The 24,281-nt window shown below is 39.8% G+C and overlaps 1 protein-coding gene across 1 annotated transcript; it reads right to left on the bottom strand.

Moving 5' to 3' along the window:
* Nucleotides 1-2,257: 2,257 nt before the first annotated feature.
* On the bottom strand, nucleotides 2,258-24,053 carry OC90 (otoconin 90; the record flags this gene model as incomplete). Its single annotated transcript, XM_080339630.1, has 10 exons — nucleotides 2,258-2,568; nucleotides 3,400-3,506; nucleotides 4,754-4,928; nucleotides 5,723-5,821; nucleotides 14,133-14,261; nucleotides 15,627-15,739; nucleotides 19,602-19,776; nucleotides 20,045-20,104; nucleotides 20,315-20,578; nucleotides 24,008-24,053. 10 exons carry the CDS (start codon nucleotides 24,051-24,053, stop codon nucleotides 2,258-2,260), a joined length of 1,479 nt encoding a protein of 492 aa, XP_080195756.1.
* Nucleotides 24,054-24,281: the final 228 nt, after the last annotated feature.

Genomic DNA, 24,281 nt, shown 5'->3' with positions numbered 1-24,281 from the left:
CAGAGGACCAACCAACTCACTTCTGGGACCACCGACCCATTTCTAGAACAATCTCATTAATTAGCTTGAGGAGCGATCAGAGGGAGGAGAGAACTGCCTTCAATCTCACATTCAAATGAACTAAAGTATAAAAAACTTCTCACTAGGGACACTAGTGTGAAGTTTCACCTCATCCACCACCAAAAGAGCTACAGACATCATCAGTGGATCAATGGACCCTTGGAGTGGTGAAATCTGATTTTTCTTCTGGTATCTTTATCTCTCGTTTCTCTCTCTCTAACTTTATTCTGAGCACATAACTTAATTGTGAGTTTTGTTGTTGAAGTCTTGTTAAATTTTGTGATATAGTTACAAAATTTTGCCAAGCCACTATTCGCTGTAGTTCTGCTGAGTGAAGTGAAGTTTAAGTGAATTCATGATTTAATTGAACCTCTTGAGTAGTTGGCATGACTCCCGGTTACCATGCGGAGTATTTAAAAGTTAACTCTGCCCTCATCCCACTGAGCGGTACAGGACACGTTACATGGTGTTCAAATCTCTTCTTCCAAGAGAGGGCTAAAAATGGGGGAAATTTGGAGTCTTCTTAATAAAAACATTTTGTTAAATCATTATTTTGCTTTTTCATATCTTTTTTCCAGTTGATAGTAACTATTACAAGTATGCCTTTGTTAAGCACACTGAAGCATTGTGAGAATTCATAGAGACCTTTCTAAATTCCCCGAAAAAGTGAGACAGGTATGACTTGATCCTCAAATCAATTAATAATTTGTTTCTGGATGTTGAGGGTCACACAAACAAATCTGACTCCTCAACATGACACTTGAACTTATCATGAAAAACAACCTTGTTTTGATTTCTGGTTCTAGTTTCTGAGATGCCTGGGAAGTTCTGCTGTGATGTAGCGCAGAACTGAACCTGAACTCTGAACTCAAAGGCGTTTGGGGTGGCAGGTTGTTGGTCTTTGCTTCTCTCACAAAGTCAGTCATGGCAGGTCAGCACAAAGGGGCCAATCAAGTTAAAATGATATGATTGCTTTTGATCAGTAAGTCAAACCTTCACTCTTACAATTAGATGTGTTTACAGAAGAAATACCTGATTAGTGTGGTTTTGATTTTGCAAATACATGCTCAGTGGAAGTGTGGAAATACCAGTAATCCTGTTTAATAATATGTCATATACCATGTGGGCAAGTCGCCTTCTGGGTTTAAGCCGTGTATTTGCACTGTTGTGTGCTATACAACTAAAACATAATGAAAAAGACATATAAAGATTATACCTTTGTGTGCATCTTTTGTATCAGAGTAAGAAGGTTGCTAATGATTTTGATCCTAGCTGGGTTTTTTTGTTGTTGGTGATTGGTTTTGTTATTAGTAGTGATGCTTTAGTAATTTTATTTCTTATGGCAATGTTTTATGATCAAAACATAGTCTAAATTAGCACCTTATCAAGTAAAAGGATGTACACATCCTTTTATACTGCTGTTGTCTGGTAAGTGGTGAACCTCATGAGTGAAGAACTTAAAAACAAAAAGCAAAGAAACTTGAGTTCAGTAAAAAGCAAAAAGCATTATTCTAGCTTTACATTGCATAGTTCAGAACACATTAGTTTTAGCTGATTCCAGGAAGCAGAACTTTTAAATTTATTCCCTTTAGCATCCTGAAGTCTCTCAAAACCGGAGATAACCATGCATAGTACACAGCTTTGGGGCAAGGAATGTGTCTTTTGCTGTCGTGATCTGATTGACCAGCAGAAACTCTGCAGGTTGAAAACTGCGATTAAATAAGAAGGCAAGAAGGAACTAATTTTTGTGTGATTACCTTAGCTTTTCTTTTGGGTGTTTCTTGCTAAGCTCAGTAAAGGAAGAATGTCCACAAAAGGACTTGGAGTAGTTGCAGATTGGTTTAATTAAAAACCTGAAATACTTCGCCACCATCAGCAAGATCCAGTCGGAACCAACTACCCAGTTAAAAAATCAGTCTTTGATTAGAGCAGCTTTTACATAGAAATCGAATGAAATTATTCAGAACACTGTCAAATAATTATTTAAGGTAATATCTGACTTAAATAAATGATCCACGGTGCTGACTTCACTACGGTAAGGGGTTATACAGCCTAACATTTAATACCTAGTCTATGATTACGTCATTTATGTGCTGAAAGTCTAAGGCAGCGTGTAGAGCGATAAGGAGGAGTAGGGTACGCGGTGGCTGGCTGTGATTGTCTCCATGCCATTTCTCACGTGCCAGGTGGTGGTTGCTTATCTCCCTTCGCGTTGCCCGGTTCTGGAGTTTCCAACGGGACGGTGCGTCTCCCTCTTCCCTCTTCTCAGTACGCTCCACAGTGGACCTTCCTCCTCACTGCTCTCCTCAGAGCTGGAAATCCCCGCAGCTATTTCTGTGCCAACCGCAGGCCTTTCAGAAGGGTCACTTTGGCATAAGATTTTCTCCTCTTGGCACTTTTGCCCATGTGGAACCTTCAGGCTTTCGTTGTAGAACGCAGAAGCCATGCACTCGGCTGCGGTCCTGTCGCAAGCACACAGTAGTTTCTCACACATGCTCCAGCCAATACCTTAAAAACAACTCGCAAAATTAGTACTTGAAAGCAGTTACAGTCAGTCAATGTGTAATTTGCCATGGGTAAGTAAGCTTTTGAAAATTAAAGTTTTCAAATCTGCATTGAATTGTAGTCTCCCAGTTCACCTTTAATCATGTAAATATAAGCCTGACACCAAGGTGCTGGGCTGCTGAGGGTCCAACCGGCTTTGGTTGAATGTGTGAATGTAAAAGCACCACCAACTACCTTCTGTCTCTTTAGTTTGGAGAAGAGGAGACTGCGAGGTGACCTTATTAATGTTTACAAATACACAAAGGGTGAGTGTCAGGAGGATGGAGCCAGGCTCCTCTTGGTGACAACCAATGGTAGGACAAGGGGTAATGCGTTCAAACTGGAACACAAGAGGTTCCACTTAAATTTGAGAAGAAACTTCTTCTCAGTGAGGGTGACAGACACTGGAACAGGCTGCCCAGGGGGGTTGTGGAGTCTCCTTCTCTGCAGACATTCAAACCCACCTGGACACCTTCCTGTGTAACCTCATCTGGGTGTTCCTGCTCTGGCAGGGGGATTGGACTGGATGATCTTTTGAGGTCCCTTCTGATCCCTGACATTCTGTGATTCTGTGATTTCTCAGCCTGCCCTCGTCGCATCCTACACAGGGGTGTAATAACCTTTATCTCAACTAGGAAAAAAAGCTCAGTTTTATAGTAAACTAAGATTTTGTAGGCCAATTTTTTCTGTCTCCATACTCAGCTCTAGCAGCTGACAGGCATGGGGGCATTCAGTCTATAATACTTTGACACGCTCTCATCATGGCATGAGAAGTTTCCTCAAACCCAAACTTACATTTTGGCTTGTGATCAAAACATACAACTTCAGATCTTGAACTTCTTTCTGGGTGACATCCAAGTTTCTTAACTTGTTCCATACAACAGTGGTGAGAGAAGCAGCACCTAAAATAAAGAGTAGATGTAAATACAAAATACTTATTCTTCCTGCGTCTCAGAGTTCTTGCTCATTATTTTTAATGCCCATTAAAACTGAGACATTTTTGTTTTCATATAATGCAAAAATCTTTTCCATAAAGAAGAAGAAAAACACTCCATGCTGTTCATATTCTCCTCCTTTACATGTTCTTACATTCACTACCTTCTTCCCAATTTCTTTGGTATTATACGTTTAACAACACTGCAGTTTTTCAGGGTTCTTTGTTTTAATTTAAAGACATATAATTGCAACTGTGACCTAATCCTCTGTGAGAAGTGCCTTTAAGTGTCCGAATATTGTTGGCTGAAAATCTGAAAACTGCATCACAACAGCCAGACACTTGACTAACTTATATCTAGTGCACTTGATCATGCTTAGACAGTCCTATTTGTGTGCGAGCATAGGAAGATTGTGAGCGCTGTATGCAAAGTGCTGTGCTTAGACCTGTTGTGGCTCCAACTATTATGATGTTAAGTCTTCATAAATCACTTTCCAAGCCACCCCTAGGCAAGTTTATGGCAACCCTTGACCTCATCTATTTCCACATACTCTTCCTTCTGCTCTATTTACGTATCATTGTTCTCCTTTCATATTTTAATTAAGTTATAAAGTCCTCTCCAAAACGTTAATGCAATAATCATTTAGGTTGGAAAAGGCTGTTGAGATCATTGAGTCCAACCATGTGTCTCAGTGACATTAAAGTAATTAAATTAATGTTTACAAATATATAAAGGGTGAGAGTCAGGAGGATGGAGCCAGGCTCTTCTTGGTGACAACCAATGATAGGACAAGGGGTAATGGGTTCAAACTGGAACACAAGATGTTCCACTTAAATCTGAGAAGAAACTTCTTCTCAGTGAGGGTGACAGACACTGGAACAGGCTGCCCAGGGGGGTTGTGGAGTCTCCTACTCTGCAAACATTCAAAACACATCTGGACACCTTCCTATGTAACCTCATCTGGGTGTTCCTGCTCCGGCAGGGGGATTGGACTGGATGATTTTTTGAGGTCCCTTCCAATCCCTGACATTCTGTGATTCTGTGATTTCATGCTTTATGTATTATGTGTATATATATTTTTTTTTTTCCAAAGCATGGCCTAAATACAGATACATAGCTATACAAGGCCAAGCAAAAGACATATTGGTCTTTGCTCATCCATAGGCACCCCAATAACACCCACAGCTAGTGGCAGATTCTAGAAGGGCCCACACCTGTCCAGTGCATCAGTAGGATAACCTCTTCCTTCTTGGCCACAGTAGCAACCATAAGACTCAAATTCCTCTGGGCATCGCTCGGTTAAGCAGAAGAGCATTTCTCCCAGCTGGAGCAGCTCCCTTTTCACTCTTCCATTTCCTCTGTCTTGCAGAAAGGTTAATCGCTCACATACTGTAAAGCAAAAAAGTGTTATTTGACACATCTTGTTTTCACTGGTTGGGGGCTCTCTTGCGATTTTAGAAGTATTTTCAGAGCTATCAGAAGCTTTTAAAGACAGCATTTTAATATTTCCAAATTATTGCTGCAGTCCATGGACTGTGTTTCTTAGAATACTACGGAGCATGACAGCAGCTGGTATTTTACAATCAGATTTTCCAGTTTGACAGAAGGCCAAGTTGATTGTTCATGTCTGCGCTGTTCCTGCTCTGCTCTTCATTGGGGAGCCTAAAAAGATGGGACAGTCCGTGGGTGTGGATTTTACAGCAGGGACAGGTCTGAAATGTCTTGGGATCTCTCTGAACTCTGGGCCAGAGCTGGAACAGAATCAGGAATGGTGAGAAGAGGTTGACTCTGGCAAGACTGTGGCAAAAGGTCAGAGTGAGGAGCAGGGGAATTTCCTTTTATTGCTTCTGCTGCTTGTAAACAAAGTAACTCAAAACACAAGAGGAGACATTAACTGAGCTCATTTTAGATCTTATACTGTAGGAAAAGTGTGCTTATAACCTAATAATAAATAATTTTTGTAAGTGTTAATGATAGCACATTAGTGGAAGAGGTTAAACTGTTGCAAGCTTTTGCAGATGATGGCATCTCCTGTTCTTATAAACACCAACACATATGTGCTTGTCTAGCTGGTTTAGAATAAATATAGTCTCTATACGTAGTATACATTTACCTCTTAATATAGAGGTACCTGAGTATTTCATTAGATATAACTGAAAACGAAACAAAACAACTTCATTTACCTTTTACTGCAGGTTCATTGGGTTCCCTGTCAGGCGGTACCAGCTCCAGGATGATTCCAGAAGAAGTTGTGCTCTGGCCACCATTTGCAGGACTTGTCTCTGGAGATGACATATGGATAGGTTAGACTTGCAAAGGTAGAACAACCTTTTCTTTCAGTATTGTGTCCGAAAGTACGTATTCTGAACCACAATCAGTTGGCAGTTTTCTAATATTTGTTTGATTCATAGCTGGAAGATTGTTCATTAATGGTTAGTTAAGCTTTCCTGGCCAGTGTTTGATAGTGAACTGTCCTTTCCAGTGCACTCAGTGTTGTGCACCCTGTATTCTATGTAATCTATCCAGATGCCCCCCAGTTCCAGAAGGGCAGAGAACTGCTGGAGAGAGTCCAGCGTAGGGCAACAAAAATGCTGAAGGGAGTGGAGCATCTCCCGTGTGAGGAAAGGCTGAGGGAGCTGGGGCTCTTGAGCTTGGAGAAGAGGAGACTGAGGGGTGACCTCATTAAAGTTTATAAATATGTGAAGGTTGACATCATTAATGTTTATTAATATGTGAAGGTTGAGTGTCACGAGGATGGAGCCAGGCTCTTCTCAGTGACAGCCAATGATAAGACAAGGGGCAATGGGTATAAACTGGAACACAGGAGGTTACACTTAAAGATGAGAAGAAACTTCTTCTCAGTGAAGGTGACGAAGCCTGGAACAGGCTGCCCAGGGGGGCTGTGGAGTCTCCTATGCTGCAGACGTTCAAACCCGCCTGGACACCTTCCTGTGTAACCTCATCTGGGTGTTCCTGCTCTGGCAGGGGGATTGGACTGGATGAGCTTTTGAGATCCCTTCCAATCTCTAACATTCTGTGATTCTGTGATTTAGGGTGAAGATGATGTTATTCTACATATCTATGAGAAATGCTGAATACTCAGATAGCTGTGCACAGGAGTAGGGGAGTCCTGTAAGTTAGAATAGGTGTAATTCCATTTTAACTTGCCTTTTGCCTTTGTCCTTGCAGATGTGCTGACAGAAGTCTTCTCAGTGGGGACAGTTTTGACTTGCATTGAGTTGGTATCTCCCAGGAAGGAAGCTGGGGAGGTGGTTATCTCTTCCACTGGGACCATGACTTCCATAAATCCATTCCCTTCTGAATAAGCAGAAAGAGGATAGCGGAAGAAGACATGGAGCAACCAACAGCAAGATTTTCATTTTATATAACAGGTCAGAGAAATATCCTCAGGCAGAACTTGTGTGCACTGATGTTCATAGAGAAGAAAGAAATCAAAATGAAGACTGGAAAAGCAAAGAGTACCCACACTGGTCATTTCTTCACACTTCTTGCCCTTCAAAATAAAAGATTCTGATTAAAAAGAACTGGTATGACTACTGATTACTTTGTTTTATATATATATATATATATGTATATATGACATGCTGAGATAAACAGCTGTGCCCGTTGCGGAAAATCATATGGGTTACTGATTAGTCAGCTGTCCTGAGAGATAAGTGCAAGTGAGATGACATTTGAGAGTAAACTGATAAAAAATAAAGTGTCCATTCACATGAGGTACCAAAACTGACAGCAACAAGGAAGGTAGAAAATGATTTAAATGATGCAGAGTTTGGCAACTGAAAGATTTACTTCATTGTAACCAAGTAAATACTAAAGGGAAAAAATGTTGGGGATGAATAGAAACATAATTTTAAGGAGATTCTTTATCCTAAAAATTAAATTGGTATTTAGTTTCAGATTATCTGAAGCTTTATTCTTGAGCAGGAATGTTTTGTTTAACTTGAGAATTGCTTAACTTTTTTATTTCATTTTTTAATCCTTTTTAATATAAAATAACTTGTAAATGAAAACACTGTTATTAAATGGAAATCAAATAGTTTCATTTTTTTTTTTCAAAATGTCAATATGAGGAATCTGGCATTTAACAAACAGAAGATTTTGAAAATACAAGTCAACATGTGTTTCCACACTTTAAAGCCTTTCATTTTAAATTCCTTGGCTGAACTTATTAATTGGATTAAACTCAAATCTATTAAATTTGTCCCTCTGAAGTTCCGGTTTTATTATGTATTGAAAATAATCTGTCATAGGATAAAAGAATAGATAAAAAAAATGAAAGGACTGCTAAGAACACGAGGAAGCCCATTAAAGTCTGCAGAATGGGATCAATAGCAACACATTAGTTTTAACAGCTCAGCAAGGTGCACATTTTATGCCGCTTTGACAGTGATGTGTTGAAATGAAAAGTGATTCCTGCTGGATGTAGGAAATAAGACTGGAGTTTGGGAAATTCTGCACTTGGCTAAGCACAGATATTACAAATAATCTTCCAGGAGCAATGCAGACCAACACACAGATTTTCTGATACATTCAGGTTAACAGAGGAGCATATTTAGTGATTTTTGATCACTCTCTAGTGCAGCAATGCCGGATTTTTGTGTTGGGGTGGGAGACATGGGTCCCATCCAGACAATGCCATCAGGGTTTAAAAGTGACTACTTTCTGCTCTCCATATTCAGTGTTCTTTGACATTTTTCTGGTATATTTCAGTCTGCCTGAACAATCCTTTCTGAAAAAAAGGAGCCACTGAAAACTTGCAGTTCTACCAAGGTGCTCCACTTCTCGCTGTAGCCACCGGTGGGGCTGTGCTCAAAGCAATAACAACTGCAAAAGCTGATGTAAATGTTAGACTGGGAAAGAATTCCATTAAATTCTATATAATAGAGGAGAGGCAAAATCAAAATGAACCCTTCTGGCGGCAGATGTTATGAATGTAATTTAAAGGACCAACTATTATATTGGAAAACCTTATGTGAAGAGGCTTTCAGAAAACCTTGCATGGGGAGGACAAATGAGTAGCTGGAGGCAACGAAGAGCTAATATTTCTCAGTCTGGTTTTATTGTTTGTGTTTCTGCTATCTGACCCTGATCTAAATTTGATTCTCCAACGTCCCTGTCACCATGCATGGGGTTTTTACTGTGACGCTTTTAGATGCAGCGCTGCTGTGTCAGACAAAGGAAAAGGAAAGTCAGAGTCACTGACCTTTTATCGAGGGGACAGAGGGAGCAGGAGCTGTACCTCTGTGGTCACTTGTGGTACCTGTATGAAAGACAGTGGCATTGTGGCAGTGATCTACCTGCTCTATGTCTGCAATCCATTTCTGGAGTGACTTATACTGAAAACATCATAAAGCTTAACCAAACATCACTATTAGCCCTATTTTATAAAGAAGGTAATTAGGAGAAACAGAGAGGGGTTGCTGATATGCAAGTCAGCAGAAGGACTAGAGATATTTTCCAGAAATGCTGAGCTGTGTTTTTTTGCCTGTGACGCCACTGAGCTTCACAAACCAAAATGTCATTTCACTTGGAGCCAGAAGTGCCTGATTCATCAACAAAAGAATAACGAGACTCCTACCTCTGGCTTTGGAAGTCCCCAGGACCACCTCACTGGGCTCAAAAGAAATCACTGTTGAAGACAGAAAATGTAGGATCAGAAAACAAGTTGTCAGCACAGACTCTTATGAAAAGTCGAGCTGCTAAAGAGAGATTTTTCAGCAAAGCAGGAAGACTCAGGCATTTCAGATATAGAGATTGGCCTTTTTCTAAGCAGTGCAGTGACTGTTGTAGACAAAGCGACACTGATCAAATAATCTCACTGCTGTGTTCAAATAATGTGCTTTACACTAACAAAGGGGCAGCATAAATATGGTAAATTCAATAATAAATCCATTTGAGAGGCAAATACTTTAAAGGCAAGTCTAGAATCTCACTGTTGTGCACAGAATGATGACACATTTCTTGTGAACACCTTGTATTTGCTTATGTTGAAAGTCAAGTGTCGACAGGCAGCTACAAGCCTAAATACTTCCCTAACCTCTTATTTATTTATTTACCTGATAAACTTATTTTCATTTCTCACCAGCTACATTTTGATAAATTATAAGCATACATTATATACAAAAAGTCATCTCTGCATCTTTTGGTCTATTGTTAGGATGTTGTGATGTGAGGAGGAACGTCTTCACCTTCAAATGAGTTTCTGAGTAGAACTGAGCTTTGACTTAGTACAGTTCCCACAGCTGTCAATGGTGAAGCTCCTCTGGGTTTAAGTGAGGAGACAGATAGTTAAACGGTAAATGGTTCTCCAAATAGTTCCTTCAAAATCTGACTGAATATGTCATGTTATACATTTTCAGCTTTCTACAGTTGCTAATACAGGTTTTTATCGGTTGGCAATATTTCAAGCCTTATGATGATGCTCTTTGGAGAGCATGAGTAATCATAATCATTTTTCAAGAAGTGAAGGATTGTCACATATGTACAAACACAGGTGCACTCACTCCTTTAGGAGTTCTCAGTTTTGTATTACCGAGCCTCCCAGAAGCAACTGCAAAAACATGAACCAATACTGGAGTTGTTGTTACATGAAAACAAGAAATATCTGGTAAAAAAACCCCACCACCCTGATACACTCAGCATACTTTTCAGATAGACACCTCCATGCCTGGGGCACTTAAAAAATATCTTCTTCTTCTTATTAATAATAATAATAAACTGTTAAAATCTGAAGCATTGTTTCTTAAAACAAAACAAGACACAACAAAACAAAATGCAAAAAAATAAGAAGGGGAAAAAAAAAAGAAAAATATTTCCACGTGGTTTTGCATTATTTGAGATTCACACTTAAGGCAATGACTTGCTTTGAGAAACACAGAGGAGCACACTACTGCTTGAAACCAGGTTCTCAAGGTCCCAAAAAGTGCAAATTTCCACCTCTCCCCACCCCTACAAAATAACTCCTGAGTTTCTCTGAGTTGAGCAGTGGTTTAGTCACACCCATCCCCTGATACAGTGCACATTCATAGAATTATAGAATAGTTTGGGTTGGAAGGGACCTTCAAAGCTCATCCAGTTCAACCCCTGCAATGAACAGGGACATCTTCACCCAGATCAGGTTGCTCAGAGCCCCGTCCAGCCTGGCCTGGGATATCTCCAGGGATGGGGCATCTACCACCTCTCTGGGCAACCTGGGCCAGTGTTTCACCACCTCCATTGTAAAAAATTTCTTCCTCGTGTCCAGCCTGAATCTCCCCTCCTTTAGTTTAAAACCATCACCCCTTGTCCTGTCATAACAAAGCCTGATAAAATGTCTTGTGTCCTTGGCAGATAGGAGGTCTCTCTACATGGCAGTGTGGCTTCGCTTGTCATGGGTCCACATTATAATAGTGCATCAGCTAAAATGGACAGTGGATGGTCCAAGATTGGTCTCCTTCCCTATTTCATTACTGTATGACTTGGCCCTCACTTATTAGGTGTGTCCTTTTGAGCCATCCAGGGCTTTGGATGACTTCTCTCCATGACCTCTTGTGTGGTTGTGCACACATGCAGGTAGGAAGAGAACAGTTTTCTGGTGCTGCAGCAATGAGGTTTTGCAAGCATGCATTCCTAAATAAGATAGCCATTGATTATAGCAGAAAAAGCAATTGTCAGAAGAACCACTTGTCCTTGTGATTTAGGAGCTCACCTAGAAGGCACCAAAGTGAGAACTCCAACCTGGATCTCTGCACTGCAAGTAAATCACCAAACTACTGGCTTATGTGCAGCAAACTAAGCTCAAATTTTCCTCATGCTACCACTTGATCTTGTGTAATTAAATGTTTCTCTAAAGACAGTAAATAATGCAATTGACTGTGGGTCCAGCAGTTGGCACCCACACAGCACGTCTCTGCCAAATGGCTCACCTCTGTTCCTGTGGGAAAAAAACAAATTAAAAAAGGTCTATTTTGATTAAAATAGGTTTTGTTACAGAGTGCTCATTCTTAACCCTTGGAATACTTACTGTAAACACTGGCTGAGTGAGCTCATTGCACAAAATTGCACCTTCTCATTCAGTCTTTAATTCAATCACCTAAACACTACATCTACTTTTATACCAGTCTTTTTAGAAGAACAGGAAGAAAGCAAATAGCTGATATTTGTATTTTATTCTTTCAGCTTTTGGGAGCTGGAAACAATGCTGTTTGCACTATAAGTTGCAAACCTTCTTCCATGGATGCAGTTGCAGCCAGTGTTTTGACCATCCCATGATGAAGGAATTCTGCAAAAATAAAAGGATTCTTACCACAGAGAGTCTTGATGCTCATTAGACAGAATCTTGGCATAACATGATCAAAGTCATCAGACTGGAACTTATTTCTAAATATTACTACTATTATCCTTTTTGTAGGGTTATTAGATGAGACAAATATAGTAACTAGAATGCTAAATATCAATAATTATGGTAACAGTATTAAAATTCTGCCTTTATTCACTGCTGATACTAAATTCTACTCAGCAATGTACAGTATACAAAAAAAGAGCCCTCAATCTCTATCACAGAGTTTCAACCTAAATGAGAGAAACTGGCTAGCAATCAGCATTATTTAAATTCTGTTTCAACAGGTACTTAAATACGTGGCTTATATTGAAGATATGAGGACAAGAATTAAACATTCAAACATAAAACTTAAATCTAGATGCTTAGCTAGGAATCTTGCTGAAGAAGGGCCTTAAATGTGCATGCAAAATAGAAAGGGATCCATTTCAAAATACATTAAAAATGCTTTTAGTGTGTTTCTTCTTATTTCTAAGTGGGATCCAGGTTTCTCTTCTGATTTTTTTCTCACAACAAATTTTCATTTGGCCGAAATTTTCCTATGCACCTGTGTAAAAGCTTATCACAAAAAATGGTACTTTAGCTTATTAGGCTTTTTTTCCTCTTCCTCTCATATTTTGACATCTTGGTAAAACTTGTATTTGCTTCTCAGAAAGGAATTCATAGCTTCCAAAATACTCGTGTTATTTTTCTGAGTACAAATTTATTTTAATGTATTCCAGTCAAAGAATTACAGCGATAAGGACATACCCTCCATATGAAGTGTCGTCGTCTCCCTCTGGCTGGTTGTTTCTGAAAAGGAGAAAGCTCTCTGATAGATTAAGGTGTGAGAAGGGCATTTGGCACTGTTTAATCTAAATAGTACAACAACAAATTAGGAGTTAATTTACGTTATTCCTATTAAAGCGGAGGTTTAGGTAAATGTATCCCCATTTGATTCAGGTTTTTCTCTGTGATAAAGAATCTACCAAAATCCTTTTCCTAGAAATCTGTCAGATAGTATTATTATTATTGTTATTTATTTTTTTTCAAAGCTTGAACTGCACAGAGCAGCTACATGGAAAGATAATAATATGAGTGAAAACCAAACGAAAATATTTCATTCAAAGGAATTTTTTTTTTTCCCATTAAGTAATATAATCAGGAGCCTAAAATTAGTGGAGCTATTCAATGAGATAAAATTGAATCTATCTTTGTCAGCAGTGGTAAAAACAGCATGATTTTCTTGTTAACACCTAAAAATTTCCCCTTTATTTGTAATGTGTTGGAACTGCAACACTTTGTATGAGAGCCATCTGATCCCAGTGAAATATTACTGGCTTACATGAGACAATTTTCTGGCTTTGGTGCTAACTTTCCTGTGGCATTATATAGACGTGTATATCTGTACTTAGCACTGGAGTGTGTGATTATGATCCAAGGGATTAAAAAAGCTAGCATTGTTTTTCAGATTTGTCTCAGCTGAGCAGTTCAAAGGTTCTTCCCTCGTTCTGTGCTCTGACTGCAATCCATATGAATTAAGTTTTTAATCCAACCCTGTTGCTGTAGGACAGGTGGTCAGTCTTACAAGGCTGTAATTTCAGCTACAGAGCAGAAATCGGTGTACGACAATGGAGATAAATAACTCCTTCATCTTTAGAGAGCATATTGGCTTCCAAGATGGAAACCAAGTAACAGAGCAGAGTATGTCTATTTTTGCTTTTACATGTAGATTTTCCATAATTTAAGGGAAGATTTGAACTAGCAATGTTATGGCATTTTCGCTTTCCTGCTAGTGACTTCATCCCAAGTATCACCCAATCACTCAGGCTGGCAAGAGCCTCACAAGGTTGGCAGGAGCCTCCTGAAAGAAAGTTTCTTCATGTCTAGATGAAATTTTTGTCTCTGGCCTCCTGTCCTGATCTTGCGTAGCTCCAGGAAGAGTCTGGCTCCGTCTTCTCTACATGTTCCACTGGGCACTGAGGACAGCAAAAGATCTCCCCTGGGCCTCCTCCTCTTTCATCATGTGCTCCAGACACCTCACCAGCTCAATAACCTCTCCTGGACTTACTCCAGTAGAGCAATTAGTCCACCTTCTTCTCTCTTGGTGTTCACTTGAGTAAATGGAAAGGACACATCAAATGGAGAATAGGACAGACTGCCAGAATTAGTTCAGGTGAGCACCCAGGTACTGCTTCATTCTCCTTGGGTCAAATTTGATGCCAGCAGACCACCTGGCAGGAGGAGGCAGTTGATTAGATCTTTATTATTACCTGTAACACGAGATGGGCAGAAGGAAACATCCAGCCCATTCAAGGAAGAGTTAATATGTGCGTTCACAAAGCATTCAATGGCATCTTTGTCGCAGTTGCAGAGGAATTGTTCACAGGGATCCCCAGACTCTGGAAATAAAACAAAAATCCAGACAAGGTACTATTGAAATATGTTTTCCACCTCCTGCTTTTTCTTCCCTGTAACATTTGTGTCTACATTCATTAGTGCAAGCTCATTTGTGCTGTGTTTCTTTACGTTAAATGCATTCAGGTTTCATAGTTCCAAACAGTTTGTTTTTGAAAAGCCATCCAATGTAGCCTGGCACAGCTGGCTACAGACTTCTTGCCTTTGCTGGGCTTTGCTGTATCTAACTTTTCCAGGGAAAACTTAATCCAGTTGATACCAACTTCGACAGTTGACAGACTTCATTACAATATTCCTCCTAACCTCCAGAAGTCATAGTCCACAAGCCAAGACCTTATGTAAGATGTGTTTTGCTCCTTATAAAGGATATGAAACTTTTTCACAGGAAATACTGATTTCCCACTTCAAAACCTTCTGCCTTTCAGGGTTTTGAAAAACATTGACCTTTCAGACCTGTCACACTTATATTTCACGTTTTTGACAGGGACTATTCTTTTTTTTTTCTTTTTTCTTTTTTTTTTTCTTTTTTAGTTTGAACAAAATGTTTTCCAATTACTAAGTATGGAAAGAGCTAGAAAAACACCGCTCATGTTTAAATACCTTTGGATCTTTATATACTGACCTAAAATGCAAAATTGGTTTCAATTTGAAACAAGGAAGGAAATCGGATGGTTGTTGCTTAAACAAGCTGCCAGAGTATTGATTTGGGGACTTTGCTCCCCTTTGCTGGTATCCTCAAATCATTGTCTAGCATGTGGTCTTCTCTGAGAGCCAACACTTGCTGAAAAATTATATATAAATCGATGAGGCATTAAAGAGCCCCACTCCATGCTTGCCAGGACTGTATGAGATTTACATGGAAAAGCTCCTTAACAGTACAATCTTTGCCCCCACTGGTGATACTGTTGTGTCTGAGAAGTGTATATGACCATGTGAACAAAGAATTTGATTCTTCCAATTATATAAAAATCAGGCTTAGAAGCTTCAGAAGGGAATTGTTTTTCAAGTCTTTCCCCGCCATCCACTGCATTTTTGATGTCTGGAAATATCTCAAGCAATGCTCAGTGGTCCTGCAAAGTCAGGAAAACCTCAGCAAGAGGCTCCCTGGTGGAGGAGCCTTGACAAGTTTCTAGTTATTTGACTTCAGTTTTCCTGCCTAGTTGGGCCTTGTTGCCTCCGTGGATCTACATTTCCATTCACCCCTGAGCAGAACACTTAATCCCTTAAAAATCCACATGTGGAGGTGGTTTCTGCTTAATTAATGTTTGACTTCTTATAGATAGACCAGGACAAACTTCTTGGTTATGGTGAGGCTGCAGTGTTATGCTCTTGCAATAGGTTAATCTTACCACAGGACAGGTTTTCGGTAGAACAGCTGATGTCTGTAGAAATCTTTGATGGGTCCCATGCACACTCCATCTCAATTGCTTCCTCATAGCACTTACGGTGCTGGAAACAGCAGCTTAAGGAATGGAATAAAACAAAGTTGACAATATTTAGTTTCAGTTCAAGATCAGACTGCAATGCTTTCATGTCACTCTTGCACAAGAAGATAAAAGATGCCAAAAGAGAAAAAGGGATCCTCGGTGTGGTCCCTAGACACAAGAAAGACTGAGTATTGCTTTTCCCTGAGCCAGTCTAGTGGGATAAGTACAGCTGGATGCAAAACTCGGTGGTGGTAGCAGGTCTGTATGCTGTGGGAAACCACGCTTACATATCTGTCCTGTCGTGGCACCCAAGTCCTTACAAGGACTCTACAGGCAGTTTGAATGAGAAAACCACTGTCAGTGCCCAAAAATCCACCCACAGCCATGTTATCCCACTGCCAAACTGCCCCACAGCCCCAGCCCTGCCACAGCATTTCTTGTTGCAGATTTGGAGAACCATACAGGACCCAGAACACGTGGAGGTTTGATGTCTCTGCAACGCCTCGTGAATCTCTGCGTCTCATCAGGACTGTATAAATACGTGTGGTGTTATGCTCTGTTTCTTGTACTTTCTCTTCTATGCAACATTCAGGATCAAAATGCACCACTTAGCCACGGGAAGTGGCCATGAAACACACTTCTCACACCAGAATAAGGCAGCTTTCTCCACCACCACACAACAAAGGCAGTTAGAAACCTTGTGTTTCCCTTCACCCCTGCTGTCATGCAAACCCTGAATGACTGCATGGCCATGTTGCCTATGAATAGCAATGAAAAGTCAACTAAAACAACAAGCTCTTCAGCAGTCCTCTCTTCTCTTCAATTGTTTTTGAACAGGCAAGACAGCTACTTCTATATTACAGCAACATCTGTGTGCACTGACATCAGCTGTAAATGAAAACAGTAAAACGCTAGTAAAACAGTCATCACTTACTCCATATAAAATTATTACATAAATTAACCAGGGGTTTGCTGTTAGAATTAGACAGAAATATCCTAATTTCAAAGAAGTGGACTCAGGATATAGGTCTGTTATTGAATTGCCATTGGTCTTGACTGTGCCAAATGCAAAGACGGGGGCACTCAAAAAAAGCACCTGCTGCAAGGAAGGTTTACTCGTGATACACAGTGTAAGGAACTGACTTTAATGAAGCTCATGTGGGTTTTTCATTAAAGACACAGTGAACGTGTTATTACACATCACCCACAGCCCTGCTCGTGCACTTAACCCACCAGCAGACAGGAGAAATCCTGCACTGATTAGATCAGGAGAAAACACCTGCCCTTTGTGGGCTCCCTTCTAGGATATTCATGCCCTTTGTGGGCTCCCTTCTAGGATACTCATTCACTTTCTCCCTTCCTATGTTTAAGAAGCATTTAATATTTAATCACTTATTATGTGAATACTTAAAATGTTTAATTTGTCCTCACAACCAGGGAAGCGGTCCAAATCCTAACTGCAATCAGACTTTTCACTTGGTGAAGGACATCAGTGATGAGATTTGCTCAGGTTTGCCAGATCAGAGCTCACAAACAACATCGTCCAAGCAGGCTGTGGGCAGGTTGGAAGCAGGGAGTGATTAACTGCATGAAGATACTACACAAAGTGTGCAGCTGACGGCTGAATTTATTGCTGTTCAGCTGTAGAGGAGGTGAGTTTTCATTTGTTTCCCAGGAAATGTTGAAAAACACCAAAGGGTTCCTTTTCCCACTTGTTCTGATGAAGCTTTAAAGCCCAATTTCTTGCACTCCAGTGTCTCTGCTGCCTGTTAGTGGTTCTGCTCCCTGCTGTAACCTGGACTAGGAAGCCACAGGAATGTATTGAACAAAGGTGGGGGCAAATAACATCCAACAGAAAGGCCCTGATGGTCACTCCACACCACTAACAGTACTGTGCCTTGTTTCAGAGTTGAGGCTGAAGTTCGTAAGCTCCATCAGGAGCAGGGGTTTAAACACATAGATCATGAAATGTCTCAAGACCCACTCTTGTCTCTGCCTGAGGTCTAGTGAGGTGCCCACACCTGAAAGCTTCTCTAGCTGCATAATTACTCTAATACAAACATCCTGCAGTTCTTGCTTGTTTAGAGCACCACAATTACATTAGTACTTAATGCAACAGTTAACCACAAAATGTACTTACCTTCCCTTTGCAAGCAGAACAGTGTAAGACATAGATTGTCCTCTGGACATGCTTCTCTTTTCCCATGGACTATGGAGATAGACTAGGCTCGTAATTTAGATGTGACAATTGGCTACTCTGGGAAAAGGGAAAAGGTTGAGCTTATGGGCACAAACATTTTCCAATACCTTAAAAAACTACAGTGAGCTAGATGCTCAACCCTTTTTCATGGAACGGAAATGGCAGTGACAAAATCCAAGGTTTGCAAAACTAGTTTCTAAGAAATAAAATCAGTGGAAAAATTGCAAAACTGTGGGAACCACGTCTGGGAAAGACACGTAGAAGCCACCTGTTTGGAGGTTTTCTGAAATCAGTGTCAGTGGCAAAAAAATAATTTTTCTCCATTTAATGCAAACCAGAGTGGGGTTGCCATGCTGCTAAGGAAACCTCACTGCAGGACTGCTAACCAATTTGTAAACACAAAGTGACTCTGTGGCCTTTTCTCAGGACAAAACAGCTGATAGATTGTTCTGTTGTTTCTATATTTGTGCTGCTCTGCATTAAAATGAAGCTGAGTGAAACAAAAGCCCAGGTGTTCAGCTCTTCAGGTGTCAATCCATTGAACTGACTTGATCTCTCATTTCAGCATCTCATCACGATTGTTCAGAAATCCTTTCACCATAAGTCCCATGGCTTTTTTTCCAGTAGCAGGGTTAGATCTTGATTTTCCCAGCCATCTCATGATAGAAAGCGGAGGGATTAATTTCCACCTAGCTACAGGCATTAGCCCTTTCTGAACCATTGCTCTCTTCACTCAGGTAATTATTACACTACATCATTGGAAAATACTTCTTTTCTATTTAGAAATGAATGGATCTTGATTCTCTTTGAATTTGTTTTCCTACCTTCTAAACAGTCATTTGATTGTCCTGAGATTACATCTTTTCTCACAAGCCCAATCAGGATCTGGGGCAGTTTCCCTCCAAAGCACAGACTGGAGTTTGGATGGGTTCGTTCCTGGTGTGTGATACTGGGAAGAGCCATCAAGCTGCATTGTTCTCTGTGCCCGGTGCTCTGCTGGCATATGACCTCAGCATGCACACAGGTATTTGGGGCAAGACTTAGTTAACATCCTGCTGTTATTTAGTTAATATCCTATGACTTGAAGTCATCTTGAGCTCTAAATTGATTCTCTTGATGCTTATATCCCTCTAGCTGCCAACATTTCCATTAAAGTCCACTATTTACTTACATTACTGGTGTATTACACAGTTCCCAATGCCAACAATTTAGTAAGATGAGACTCTGCTTTTATCTCTAGGATGGGAGTGTTCCTCTACATCGTAGCACTGGGAAATAGAGACTCTTTAGCTATGAGGAAAGAGAAGCAAGTAGATGACCACATTTTGTAGATTTTGACTACCTCAACTTCATCTCTTTCCAAGCCATGCTGTGAGGCAACTGGTACAGGGTGTTGGCCCAGCAAACAGATAGTGCTCACCAGCAGGTAGGAATAACACAGGACAGGGGTGATAATCCAGAGCTATCTTTTATAGGTCACGGCAGATATTTAGGTTGCAAGTGATAACTAGATTGAAGAGAGCCTGGTGTGTGGGAATTACTTTCTGAATAAATCTTCTATTTTTTTTTTTTTAATATTTTTTTTTACAACTGTTCTTTAATCATTTGGGCAAGCTTTATGCTTTGGTTCATCAGAGCATGAGGGCACTGACAGCCAGTCAGGGCAGAAGACGACATCTCACATGGATAAGACTTACTCATCAGCTTCATCCACGGGGAGTCCTTCCATCTCAAACCGGCAAGAGCAACCATAGTCTTCAAAATCCCTGGGACAAAAACCAGTACGGCACTTCATTTTGTTCACAAAGTTGAGCAGTGCAGGGAAGTTAGTGAAGATGGACTGTAACCAGGTGAAGTGAGAACCCAGGCAATCTGGAAAGAGAATAGCCATAAAATGCATGGTAAACAGAGGTGAACCGTGTGTGTGTCATACATGGGTGATGTTCATGCGAATGCGGAGCCTAAACAAGGCATTAACATGGGGGCATTGAGCAATTCTTGACACTCAGCAGTATTTAGGATTGTGGTAGTCATTGGAGAAATTTACAGCTTAAAAAATGCCCATTCCTTTTCAGTATATAAAAACAAACTCCATGGGATTTCTATTCAGTGCTCAAGTACAACTGGAAAACATACTTACCAAAGAATAAGGTGACACTTTCCACATTTTGAAAAACTCCATTGAAGAATGTGGCATTGTCTAAATGAAAAAAAAAAGCCCAACACACTTGTTTTAAAAATAGAATGTGACAAAAACTGTTCCCAGACTGCCCCCAATCTTTCTCCATTTGTTAAATCAGTCTGAGGTCAGAGTTATTTAGCTATTTGCTAAAAGCACACTTCCCTGGAGTGCAGCTGATTCCCTACTGCCATGCAATATAATAGAAAGTAAAGCTTAAACCATTCTTACTCAAGATTCTTTCAGGTGTGTCAAGAAGCTCTGGCAGAAATGCTGGTGGCTTCAATTCTTGGCCACCTACCTCAGCAAACAAATTTGAAAAGAAAAATATTGAAAAAAAAAGGACAACAACATATACTTCATTATGACACACACACTGCAAGCCTTTTGAATACTTTCCTACACTAACAAACTGATATATCAAAGCTGTGAAACGCTTAACTCCATCTGCACCCAGGAAAACATCAGAAATGTGATGGTAAGTTACATAGACTTCTGCTTAAAAATCAGTCCTCTGTTAACTTGAGGAATTGCTAGTGAGGATATGGTAACTCTGGTGTTCTTTTGCTCTTCTGAACAGTAACACTCACTGAAATAATTCGGTAGAATTGTATAAAATTGGTTTAGTTGCTCAGCTAGTTGCATTGTCCCAAACGTTTCTACTCTGTAACCGTGTGCCCTCAGGTCTTGGTAAAGAGTTCTGAGTGTGTATTGCCTAAAGCCTTATTACCTCTCCTATCAATCAGTATTATTTCTAAAGTTTTTTATGTTTGTGTTTGTTTGTTTGTTTTCTTTTGAAGATGTTGTGGTATATTTTTCACACCTTTATTTTTTCCATTTTCCATGTCCTGAATTGGGGCAAAATCTGATACTTGTTCTCTCCCTTCCCATTTTTTCCTTGTTCTTACATTCTGCACAAATTTAGGAGAGAATGTATTTCTTTGGATTTATTTAAACTTGATTTTTTTTTTTTTTTTTTTTAATGATAATAAGTCAAGGATATATATTGGCTCAAAGATCTAAAAATTGAAGAAAAAGGTACTGTTAAATTAATGGCATAGCTTATGTCTCAGAACAACTGACATTAGGAAAGCTGTCCATTTTCTCTGAGAAAGAGCTAACAATTCTCTTGCTAATCTGTTGCATTTTCCTGTGATAAATAGAGGTGTAAGAGTAAAGCCAAGTAGTGGGTGTTGTAAATATAAGACTTTATGTTTAGCAAAGGATTAAGAAAAAACTCAGGCTTTGTTTTAGATTATTAGCCGTCTCAGAATGCCTACAACTTTTGTAGAGTGAACAAGATGATCATGGTAACAGTCATACACCTCCAGCAACTCATTTGTTACGTTTAGTGGCAGAATATGGGTGTGGGATTGAGGGAGGTAGGAAGAGGTGCTTCCTCTTATGTTATTCTTTTCCTGAAAGTCTTGGTCACAATGAAATCTTTCAGATGAACTGCAATCCATCAGAAGTGTCCTTCACTGCAGCAGGTCTGAGGGGAACAGACTGCTTTCTAAACACCAGAAAAGGTTTCTCCACAAAGGCCGGTCTTTTCGCAGAACTGGATCAAGTCTGTTGAAAGCTTGATAGCTATGAGGAATTCAAGTTCAAGCAAAATAATGATGTGCCTTGCAAAATAAATTGCATTGACTGCTATATATTCATACACATGCTTACTAAAGAAAACCTACCCTTTGTTTTCTAGCTTAAAGCCTTGTGTTTCCTCTGCAGTCACAAGCATCCTTCCCCCAAGTAATATTCTATCAAGTGCATCTAGAGCCAGGTTTTGACACATTGCATAACACCATGGCTCAGGCTTGGTGCCTGTTGATGAATAGCCCTTTCAGCAAAATTTTGGGAAACATGAAAATCCCTTTGGATTGAAATAAGGCAGAGGAGAGAATTGATAAAGCCACATCACAGAATCACTGGAAGTTGTGATTGTTTCAGCATCCCTCACTTGCACCTACTTCTTCTCAGCAAATTTAATTTGCACACACCAAATTAACACATAAATGTTTGAAGTTCCCCTGGGGAAAAAATCTCTACCACAGGGTCAGCGGCTTGGTAAACCTTTGGCTCTTCTAATCCTTTCATTGTGAAGAGCGATATTTCTAGTTGTCACTAAGATCAGTGAACCAGTGTTTGCTAACAAGAGTACTCAATTTTGTTCAAATTGTGGGGGGAGAGACAAAGAGAAGATGCTTTCTGGATGAATTATTCTCTTTTCTTATTTTGCAGTTATGTTTTTCAGGGCTATCAGTCCTATATCATTCCCTGTATAACCAGTGGAAGATTGCAGTGCAAAAATCAGTCCTTCAAGCCTCAGAAGACCCTCAGGAGCTCAACTTCTCTTGCCTTTCTCTAAAACCTGCAAGTGACTTGGCATGTTTCCTGAGGAGACTTGTATGATACAGCAGTTCTTGGGCTTTCCATTGTATTCCTTAGCCACAGAATTTGTTCAGATGCCTGTAAAAATATTTCTGGCCTATGTCTGTGATGTTGCTACCCTGACAACAGTTTTCTGAAATGTTATCTGAAAAAAGCCCGTCAAAAACATCAGTGCACCTCCAGTTGTTTTTCGCAACCATGCCTAATTAAAATGTCATAATCTAGGGCATGGATGCAGCCACTATAATTCTCAGGGAGCAGAAACCTTGATCATGCCAGGAAAAGTCAGGGTGCGGCAAATCCAACCTATTTGATTTATTCAAGGTAAATCACATTGGCTCATCACAAAAATGCTAGTTCATGCACAGATATTTGCTTCAGTCTCAAAGCAGAGATCAGCAGAATAGATCCCACATAAATATACATCAATAATCCTTTCTAAACCTAAAAATGGTAACATTTTAAATCTTTGTGCTCAGATTGTGCTTAGCTGGGGGAAAATAATCTAAAACTGTGGGAAGGCCTTTTGAGGTTTGGGGGAAATCTCTTTCAAACATTATGTCAGAAAAAATTATGAGTATCCAAGTATTTCTGAGTGCACTAAATATTATTGACATCTATAGTGCTCTTTACATCTGGGGACTGAATAGCTCTTTATTTTTTATGAGTAAATAGTGTAGGTATTTTGACATTCTCTCTCTATCACTCCAGCGGGAAATGATGATGTTCTTACTGATTTCTATTCACATAGAAGGAGTCCTATGGTTCAACATCAATATGTTTTAGCCCACGAGTTTTGTGATAGACCTGTTTCTTCAATGACTCATAACACATGCAGCCTCTTAGAAGAGAGGCAAGTGGTGAAGTTAAAGTAGGTCAGTGCAGAGTTTTGTCTATGCCAAGGTGCTGAGATTTCTTTTCCCATTAGAAATAACTCCATGGAGTCACCAGAAATGGTGTTAAACCTTCTAAGAGCTCTTGTTGTCACCTACCCACTGCTACTCTTAATGGCATTCCTACACAGTGCACTGGCTGCAGAAATTTGAAATGTTTGCCCATCCCTGTCACTGGGAAGCTCATTCACCCATGACAATAAAATCCAAAGAGTCATATGAAGACAAGAAGCCTATTCAAAGCAAAATTTGAAAGAGGAACTTTAGCTGAACATGAGTTATATTTCAGGATGCACTGAATGGTTTGGAGAATTTAGACAATACACATGTATTTAATGAGTAGAATCTCTTAAATGTAATTTGTGACTTTTTAGTTTAAATGACTTAAGTAATGACCAGCTGCTAGCAGAAAGGAAGATGCAATTTCTTTGTTATATTTTTAACCCCACTAAATATTTCTGTTCTTCACTACAAGTTCTGAGAAAAACATGTTTTTTAACTACTCTGTAGTTTGGGTGTTGAACAATTAGGTTGGAGGGGACAGAAGATCTGCTTCTAAATGATTGTTTCCAAATACACGTAGCTAAAACAGTATTTAGAAATAAATGTCAAATAATAATAAAAATACTTGGCCACTTACCGCTACACAAGATCATTGACATAGACACCAGCAGAATTACAATCATTTTTGATTTAATCCAAGGAAAATAAAAAGTCACACAGTGGACTGGTATGCCTGGTGAGTTAAGTAAAATATTAGGCAGAGTGTTATCTCTTGAATCTGAGACTGAGAAGACATCAGCTTAGAAAACAATTTTTTTGTAGCTCAGCCCTATTTCTGCTTGATGCAATGCAATTTTTACCCTTATCATAGTAAGCACACATATTACAGTAAATATGAGCCTTATACATGC

Source organism: Nesoenas mayeri (genome assembly GCF_963082525.1).
Source record: "Nesoenas mayeri genome assembly, chromosome: 2".
Lineage (NCBI taxonomy): Eukaryota > Metazoa > Chordata > Aves > Columbiformes > Columbidae > Nesoenas > Nesoenas mayeri.
The sequence above is the reverse complement of the archived record's forward strand: the minus strand, read 5'-3'. Positions and strand labels throughout refer to the sequence as shown.